This window comes from Thalia democratica, chromosome 7 (genome assembly GCF_965202585.1).
Source record: "Thalia democratica chromosome 7, ktThaDemo2.hap1.1, whole genome shotgun sequence".
NCBI classification, from domain to species: Eukaryota; Metazoa; Chordata; class Thaliacea; order Salpida; family Salpidae; genus Thalia; species Thalia democratica.
This window is the reverse complement of record NC_139171.1, coordinates 22,014,632-22,024,386: the sequence shown is the minus strand read 5'-3', so window position 1 is coordinate 22,024,386 and position 9,755 is coordinate 22,014,632. Positions and strand designations below refer to the sequence as shown.

The 9,755-nt window shown below is 23.5% G+C and overlaps 2 protein-coding genes across 2 annotated transcripts; both read right to left on the bottom strand.

Moving 5' to 3' along the window:
* Positions 1 to 921: 921 nt before the first annotated feature.
* On the bottom strand, positions 922 to 6,867 carry LOC145841171 (uncharacterized). Its single transcript, XM_082948542.1, has 9 exons — positions 6,670 to 6,867; positions 4,683 to 4,834; positions 4,287 to 4,490; positions 3,784 to 3,888; positions 3,464 to 3,497; positions 3,042 to 3,121; positions 2,380 to 2,515; positions 1,975 to 2,170; positions 922 to 1,129 (listed from the first exon to the last, which is right to left on the bottom strand). Exons 1-9 carry the CDS (start codon positions 6,845 to 6,847, stop codon positions 940 to 942), a joined length of 1,275 nt encoding a protein of 424 aa, XP_082804668.1. The 5' UTR covers positions 6,848 to 6,867; the 3' UTR covers positions 922 to 939.
* Positions 6,868 to 6,970: 103 nt separating this feature from the next.
* Positions 6,971 to 9,392, bottom strand: LOC145841170 (uncharacterized). The gene is made up of 3 exons (XM_082948540.1): positions 9,067 to 9,392; positions 8,849 to 8,972; positions 6,971 to 7,137 (listed from the first exon to the last, which is right to left on the bottom strand). Exons 1-3 carry the CDS (start codon positions 9,145 to 9,147, stop codon positions 6,971 to 6,973), a joined length of 372 nt encoding a protein of 123 aa, XP_082804666.1. The 5' UTR covers positions 9,148 to 9,392.
* Positions 9,393 to 9,755: the final 363 nt, after the last annotated feature.

The window sequence follows — 9,755 nt, the reverse complement described above, 5'->3', positions numbered from 1 at the left end:
AGAGAAAAAAAATCTAAAAGGTTACTAGTATTACTTATTTCATTTATCTTTAAGTTTTAAACCATTTTCAATGTTTAATTTGTAAGTATAGTTAACTAAAAAGTAATTTATTTTTGTAAGTTGCTTATGTACTTCTAGGTTTATTCATTTAATTCAAGTTTCAAAGTTTGTGAAAAAATAAAAACTAGGATATATTGTAATTAAAAAAATTATACAAACCTTCGACACTACAAAATATTATACTAATACAAGCTATATACTCTACATACTTTTTTGATATATATATAAAGAGCTTGGATTAATTTTATATGTTCATAATAAAAGAACAAGTGCATAACATTAGGGCAGTTTACAGCACTATGACTTAAACTAATTTGTATTGCAATAACTAGCAGTTATGGCAATTAAAAAAAAATCTATATTGGTAAATAAAGAAAATTGTTTAAAAAAAAAGCTGAATTGAAGTAAAAATGTTTTGTTTAAAAACCTAAAATTTTATATAAAAATTTTAAAAAATACAAAAGTTAATACGGAAATTTAAAATAACAATTTTAAGTATTTAAAAAATACTTAATAAAAACTAAGAAAATGAGAAATTTTTAAGTTTGTTAGGCAAAAGAAATTTAGCATAATACTCATATGATAAAAAATTAGCGCGATTAACGGTTGGATTATTATTGAACTTATTATTGTTACTACAAAATATGTAAAAAAGTACAAATAGTCTAAGAAATTTTAGCAATTAATGTACAAAACTTTGTAAATAAACAAATTTGAAATTTTTGAATAAAATACAGTCACAACAAATTTAAACAGTAGAATGCTTTAACAGTCACTCAAGTAAAAGTGTTTTTAAAATAGTGAATTGACTTTAAATGAAAAGCTTTTTTTTTTTCTTAAATTAACTGCTTTTTAACACGCAAAAATTTTGTTGAAATTTTATATTACATTGTTTGCTGCAAACATTGTCAAATTTGAAGGTTTAAATTTGCTGTACTCTTCGTTTGTCAAGATTTCATTGACATCTTGGCTTCTTGGTTTGTACAAACTAGACTTACCAACTTCTTCTATCAATGTATCTGAAAGTGGAAATTTGTCACAGCATAACTCCATTCTTTTGCAGGTTGATCTGAGAAAAATAGAATTTATTATAATTTTGGGTAATAATTGGCTTAAGAATGTAAAAAGTAATTGTAGGAATTTTTTATTACTAATGTTTGAATTGAACCTTTGAATGAAAAAGAGTAATTTATAAACCATACATTGAGTTATAATTTTGTACTTTACCAATATTATATTTATGATAAAAATATTCAACAAACAGATTAAAACTATACTTTACTTTATCTAAAAAGACAACAACCTATATAATATTTAAATAATAAGCAAACGCCAAGCTTTTTAACCTTGTACAAATAGTTTTAATTAGAATAAAAAATTTAAAAAACTACCTAAACTAAAATTTGTTAAAAAAGTTCTAGTAACTTTTACTAGTGATATATATTATTGAATTTTACTGATAATATACCGATAAATTTAGCAAAAAAATGTTTCAATTCTTATTATGCATTTATTCTTCCCTTATATTTAAAATAAAAGAAAAAAAAATATATAAAACAAATCGTTGTAATACAAAATATTAATTTATTTGGATTACATTAAAAAAAAACAAGTTATTAATAGGGCCTATATGTCTCCTATAATAAAATATGTTTTTTAAAAGTAAAAATCAAAATGATAAGGTTTGTTGAATAATAACAAAACAAAATTCAAAAATTTCTTGTTTCAAGGATCCGGGTACACAAAAAGACCTCTCGGTCATCGAGTTGCATACCCAACTTTAACTAAAATTAAATAATCTAAATAATGATTAAAAACTTTACAGTTTAAATTACACATTAAAATTTCATTTCTATGAAATAAATAGGTTAAAATAAAAAGACATAAATCCAAATACATTAAATTTTTACTTACCTAATAATCATTAAGGAGTTTAACAAAATATGGCCCATATTAGATTGTCTATTGTTTTTCGAGATATTCATCAAGGAAAAGTCTCGCTCGATTTGCGCGTTACTAAAAGGTATCGTTTGTAGTTTCATCATTAACTCCTTAAGTTCTTGGTATTCAACGCGAACACTGCTCCAAAAGTTAACGTTTGTTGATTTATCTGTTAAGAATAAACTGATAACTTTTTATGTACATAATCAATTGTAAGTGTACTCTTACAATAATAAATCATGTTTTTATTTTATCAGAACTTAGTTTTCGGTAGATTTACAATGTTTACTAAATTAAAAAACTTGTTTAACATTAACAATGAAAATTTTAATTTATATTTAAGTAGTAGGTTACTATTGTTATTTTCCTTTAGCTAACCGATACTTGTTTGATGACGTCCATGCAAACTTTTGTATTGAAGTGAGATAGTATCTCTGTGGTTTCCTTCAAACAATTTTTTAATTTTTGGATGTTCTAAAAACTTCTCAATATCCGGCATCCGTCTATTTAAGGCCTTTAAAAAATTATAAGCTTTAATGATATTTAAATAAGTTATTTTATTTTTTGAAGATATATTTAATACCAACTAACATCGTTTACAACTTCATACTGAGCCAAAAATTCAAGATTTTGCAGCATTCTTTTTTCCAATTCAATTATAAACACTACAACAAAACTTTGAAAAATATTTTTTACCTGTATTAAAACAATTAATTATAAAAATGTTGGAATTATAGGAAAATTAGTTACAGATTAGAACCGTAGCGTGTCATTAACAGAAATTTTTTCACGTGTAATACACAACATTAAGTAAATTACTTAAGTAAAGTATGAGAATTTACTGAAAAAAAAAACGATTATGTATAAAAAAAACACAGTTATTATAATAACTTGTATTTTGACTTTAAATTTTTTCAAGTAAAGTAAAAACAATTTCAGAAATTATTCTCATTAAACAAATCCTATTTAAAAAAAATCAATTAAGTTTAGTTGTTAATAAACCCAATTGACTAAACAACGTGAATTTTAATTAGTTTAACCTCTGCCTTCTTACTAATGGATAAATTTGCATAAACTTCGTTTACTTCTACATGAAAGATAGGTACTTCCAAAAGGTTAGCTACAAAAAAAAATGTAAATTTTAGTAACTACAACTTAATTTATATAGTAAAATAATAATTTAACAATTAATTTAATAAAAAAATAAAATATTGATAATAATTACTTATATCGTTTACTCTGTATAAAATCCAATCTAAATTTGAATCTACTAAACCTTTAACAAAATGTTAGTAATGTTTTGTTATAAGAACGTTATTGTACGTTTGTTTGCGTTACTAATTAAAAAATAATGTTTATTTACGCCAAAATGTTGTAGATATAAAATCAAACGAAACTTTATTATTAATAGCCTAAAATTAAAAATTATTCTTAGTTGCCTTGTGATCTAAATTAAGCTTACTTGAATTTGGTTGGTAAATGAGGTCTTTTAGATGCTGTATAAGTTTTGTTATTGCTAATCCAAACTTAAAAGGTTTACTTTACTTTTTTGTAGAAGAATATTAACAGAATTTACCTGATGATTAAAAATAATTAATTATTACACTGTAAAAATTTAGTCTTGCTTTACATTTAATACTTACAGCTAAACTTGGCATGACTACAAAATAAGTAATTAAAAATAAACATTTAAAATCAAATTAGAATGATTGAAATTAGTTAAGTTATAGTGCTTAGGGTGTTAATTCATTATTAAGCAGATAATAGGTCTTAGAAACTAACTTTCTCTAAAATTTTGCCCATAAATTTAAAAACAAAATTTAATCTATTGCTATTTAGCATTTTTCGAATACTTTCAGCATGTAAATCGTTTCTTCTTCTTTCTGGCTAATATACAAACAAATGTTATAGGTAAGAATAAAAATTTCGATAACAAACATCATTATAGTTAATAAACACTAATACTTATAAAACAAGGCTCATTAACAAAGAAAGTTTTGTTTAAAAAGATATATATTCTTATTAAATCTATGTTAATTAATTTGTGCTTTTAAACATTTATTATATATCTTCTGATTATATATTTGATTTAATAAAATGTTACCTTAGTAAACATATGATTACTAAGTTTCAGGGCAGATTGAATTTTAAATTTATAGATATTTGTAAAAATATAATTGTAAAAATGCTAAATAATTTAAAACAGGATTGTTTTAAGTTTTATAATAATAATTTTTCTAATTATTAAAGCGTCTTGAAGTTTATAGTAATAGTTTAATACCTACTTCATTAAAAAAAGCTTTGAGTACTTCCCAATTCAATAAAATTCTTTCAATGCATGGAAAGTGTGATATCCATCTAGTTTTGCTTAAGGCTTTAAATTTTAACGGAATTTCACCCGTCATACACACACCTAAATTTTCAAAGTCACTTCTTCTTGTGTTAGATAACTTGAAGTAGTTGAACGTTTTCTTAATAAGCTCCTCAACCTTATTTAATTTAAAAGTATACACACTTTTATTCAACAACAATGGTTTTTTTTAATACAACATATTAAAATATAATAAAATATCATAAATAAATATAAAAAAACAACTTTGTAACTTGAATAAATGCAGCTTACTAAAATTCTCATTCAACAATTGAATTAATAATTTATATAAAATAGTTTTAATACTTACTTCATTAGGTATTGTAGCTTTGGTTGCATTTAAACATGCATTTTGCAAAGCATGATTTGTACAGGATATTGTTATAAGCCTGGGATTATCTTTTTTCAGAATTTGTCCTACTCCATTCTTAACTCCTGTCATGGAAGCAGCTCCGTCTGTACCTAAAAATATATTTACTAAGTTAAAAAAAAAAAAAATATTTTTCTTAAATAATAAGACCAGTTTGTGCTTAAATTTATACTTTTCTTAAACAATTGAATAAAATCAAATTAAGTCTATTAATAAAGATAGATCATTGTAAGATATCAAAACTAGTTTATAAAAGTTAGCAAGAATACACAGAGAATAGCTGAAATAAACAAAAATTAACTTACTATAAATATCTAAATTTAAAATTAAAAACACGTTAGTAGTACATATTTAATAAATACATAACTAGAATACAAAAATGAAAAAAACAGTAACAGTTCATATATACTTACATATTGAAACTACATTTTTTAACTGAACATTATACATCTTTAAGACTCTTTTGAATGCGTTAGCAATAGATAACGCTGATTTGTCTCTTCCAAGGTCTTCGAGGTGTAAAAATGTAGATACTGAAGTTTTCTTTATTTTGCTTAGATAACAAATACTAACACCTGTGATTCAAACATAAAGCTTTCTAATTTTTTTTGTTATAAGTTTAATAACTGTAAAATTTTGAATGAAAAGAACTTATAATCTGTATACTTTGGAATAAAAAAAATATAAATGTTTTAAAATTATCTGTTGGTAACTACTACTCATGCTTTTTTAAATAGATATCTAAGAAAGTTAAAAATACCAAATATAGTCGAACTTTTAAGTACATAAAATCTGTGAAATTAAAGGACTACCACTTTGTTCTAGTTAAACAACTGAAGGTAGTAGAACAAAAGTTTAAGAAAGTATAGCTTTAATTGTAATTACAACCGCTGTATATAAAAGGAAAACTGTTATAATTATTTGAACATAAACTGCTTCCGGTTAACCACTCGGTATTTTTAAAATTTTTTCCAGGTTTTCTAAATTTCTTCCAAGTTTTTAAAATTACACATATTAAGGTCTGTTTAAAGTTAATAGTTAAGTTTAATGTTAAAACTGTATTAAAGAGTATAAAAACATGGAAAAGGTACACTAAAGCTGCTTTACAAATGGTTCATTAATAAAAAAAATTGATGATGACAAAAAACTTTGAAAAATAGGGTATAATTTTCTATTGAAATCCAAATTTTATTACTATACAAGTAAAAATTATTGAAAATATCAGGTTTTTCAACGTCTTTTAAAAATTTATGTACAAAATTCCAGGTATTTTTATGCCTAAAATTTTAACTCCATGTTTTTCCTGGTTTCTAGGTGAAGTGGCAACCCTGCTCGTTAAAGCAACAAATTGCTAATTTATTCATTATTTTCTTTATTAATTAAAATTTTTGCTGTTTAATAAATATTATAATAATTAAATCATTCTCCTTATTAGAAAAATAAAATCAACAATATTTTGACATATTTCTTAAACTATTAAATAAAAGTCAACACAAAAATCAAATATATGTTAGAAATGAAACTGACTTAGTTTACTAGAACGAGTTTACTGTATAATTATTAAAAAAAATCATAGTAATTCTAACTTTAATTTTATGTAAATTTTAATTTATTAACCTATTAAATTCTGTAAAATAAAAACTTTTTCCTTTAACTGTCATTAAACCTACTTACATCTGAGTAATCTAAAAATGTCCAACTCATTGCATAACAAAATATTTTTTTTTACAGCTAACGTGTTACAAGAATTAATCTATATTAAAAAAATAAAACAAAGAACAATGTGTTTAAAGCTTATTTCATGTTTGAAATTTAAATTTAATAAGCTTTTTGTATTAAAATATTTTTATATTCAACAGAATGTATGTAAATAAATAACAAATTTAAACTTAATTAAATTAACAAAGCTTAAAAGTTATTTTCTTACCTAGAAAACTTTGTCCAGCAGTATCTGTACTCTCATCCAGATAGAAAGAACAATGCTTCACCATAAAATCAGTTATGATTAGTCTTCTGCAAATTGGTGCGAGAGTATTGCACAGAATCATTTTTGCTTTCCTCCTTTTAAGCGTTGCTGATTCGTGAGCTGTCCCAAGTGTCTTCATGACATCTATCTGGTGTTCGCCTGCTAGCGAGTTCCCGTGAAGAGCTTGTTGCAATGCTAACCGGACTTCTGTCTGGCGTACGTTTTCTTTAAGGAAATTGTTGAATTGCTGTTTAAAAGATTTTTACATCCTAAACTGATTTATTGAGTTGTGGTTATTTGTGACTGGAGATGCGCGTTTATGTCGGTCAGAATAAGAATGAACTTTTAAGTTGCTCTTTTTTGCTTGTAGTTCTACATTGCACCACTTGCAAAAAGCTTTAGTTTCACAATTTGTTGGAGCAATCCAATCTAATAAGTAAAACAGCATTACACATAGTTGACATAACAGATATAACTAATAAAACATTAAACACTATTTATATTTGTTTATAAACAAGTTGTGTATCTAATATTTATTTTATTAATAAGTGAACAATTGAGATTTCAATGATTTAACAAAAACGTATCACAATAAACTAAACAGTTTAATAGATGTAATAGTGTTGCCTTGTATTTTCAAATTTTTTTTAAAGTATTCCAAAATTCTTACAGAATTTTAAAAGTTCACAATTTTAATCTTTATTTGGTCGAAAATTAGGTTCAAAATAAGATACTGTGTTAAACAGTATGACAACATTAAAAAGATACTTTAAACTTACAATAAATGTGTTGGTAGATAAAAAATTTTTAGATGAAGAAAAAAAATATTATTTATATTATAAATTTTTGTGTCAAATCGAAAATTTAACTACTGACAATGCTTAAAATGTTAAAATTTCCAGGTTTTTTTTTAATTTGAAGTTTTTCCGATTTTTTTTCAAAAATACAAACATTCCTGGTTTTTTTTTTGGGTTAATTTGACAAATTATAGGCTTCCAGGTAAAGTGGCTAGCCTGATGTAGCATCACAGTTCAACTTGAGCTAATTAAGTATGTATTTACTTTTAAAACGTGCTTTTTAAAGTTTTGTTTCACTACAAGATCAATAAATAACAATTTTTTTTAATTTATTTATTCTCAATTAATAAAAGCTTTAGTTAAATCTATCTTATAAATCTAAGCTTACAAATGGGATAATAAATTTGCTTATAATAAAATTGTTATTTATATCACAACTTTTATCAAAAATTTATATATAATTTTAATCAATGCAGTGAAATAATTCTTTTTTGAAATAAAAAAACTAAGTAGATCTGTCTAGTAATTAAATCAGTCAAAGCTAATCTTCTTAGCATTTATAAAATAGTAAATAAAAATTTTCTTTTTGTAATTGAAAGCAATATACTAAAAAATTTTATAAAGAATTCTTGAAATTACCACAAACCATTTGTCAGAAAAATGTTTTTAATATTCAAATAAATGTATTTTATGACAAAAATTAAAAATTTTTTTTTTGTTTAACAAACAAAAATCATGATAATTTGTAAGGTGTAAAACCAAAAAATTGTTGTAAATAAATAATTTGCCCATCTCACCGCCTTATGGTCTCTATGAACCATTTTACTTAAATAATAAAATTAGAAATTCAATTTTTGTCTATGAAGCGAACTTTGTTTTATACTAACAAATTTTGGTTTTAATTTTATAATAAAATTAACAGTTTAATTTGTGTGTTGTTATTATAAAATGTATTCTAAGTATATTTATTTAAATAAAGTAGTCAAAGGTTAGTACTAAAGTAAAAAAAATGTCATGCTAAAGTATTGTTAATTATTAAATTATTAAAACAAAATGTTTATTTTTAGGTAAAAAGTGAATTGGAATTTTTGACTTTAGATGATAAAATTTTTTGTGTATTATTGAAATAAAATTACAAAAAATACTTTAAAAACTATTTAAAAATTATTTTTTTTTCAAAAATTACAATGGAAAAAGTAATTTAATTCAATAAAAACATGAGAACTTTCCTTTATAATATTTAATAAAAAAGCTCAGTATTAAAAAAAATTGTTGTTGAATTCAAAATTGAAATACTCAAATGTGTATTCTTAAATACTACAAATTGTTGGAGATAAAAAAACCTTTTAACTCATAAACAGATTCCCAAGATTTCTGGTACCTCATCTTTTTAGGTGGTGGAAAATCTAAAGTTGGTAAATCTTCTTGGTCTGGAATTTCATCTAAAATAATTTCAACGGTTGTTACCTACGAAAATGTAACTGCTAAAGTAATGTGTTTAGTGTGTAACTTAATAACTATTTGTAAATCCAAGAAAAAAAAAAAACCATTAGAGACTTACCTTAACTACTACAGAATAGCATGGTTGCCACAAGTCAAGCTGAGAAATTTTTCCTGACTTTTCCTGACTTTTTCCTGACATTTTACTAAAGTTTTCCTGACTTTTTTCAAGATTTTTCTGACTTTTTACTATAATTTTACTAAAAAAGGCATTGAAAATTAAGTAATTTTGTAAAATTTAAGGAACATTTTGCAATTTTAGTCTGACTTTAAAGAATTTTTAATTAATTTTTCACTAATCGAAGGCTTTGAAATAAAAGGAAATAAATAAATTTGAACTGACAATATCTGAGGTTTTTATAAATTTTTTTCCTGAATTTTTCCTGAATTTTTTCAAAAACCCCCCATTTTGATCTGAATTTTCCTGACTATGTGGCAACCCTGAGAATAGCCACCTGATTTTTATTTAAATTTTTTACATGATTTCAAAAAATCTTCAAAAATACACATTTTAGAGTCTAGCTTTAGTTTAAAGTTAAATTTATTGTAATAAACTGTTTGGAATAGTACAAGGTTGCCACTCATGTTTATAAATTTTTCCTGGTTTTTCAAATCTCTACAAGGCTTTTAAAATTACATGTATTTTGGTTTATTTTCAGTTTAAAGTTATGTCTAATATAAAAAACTGTGTTAAATAATAAAAAAACATTGTATATGTACTATAAAGTTAATTAAAATGTGTATTATAAC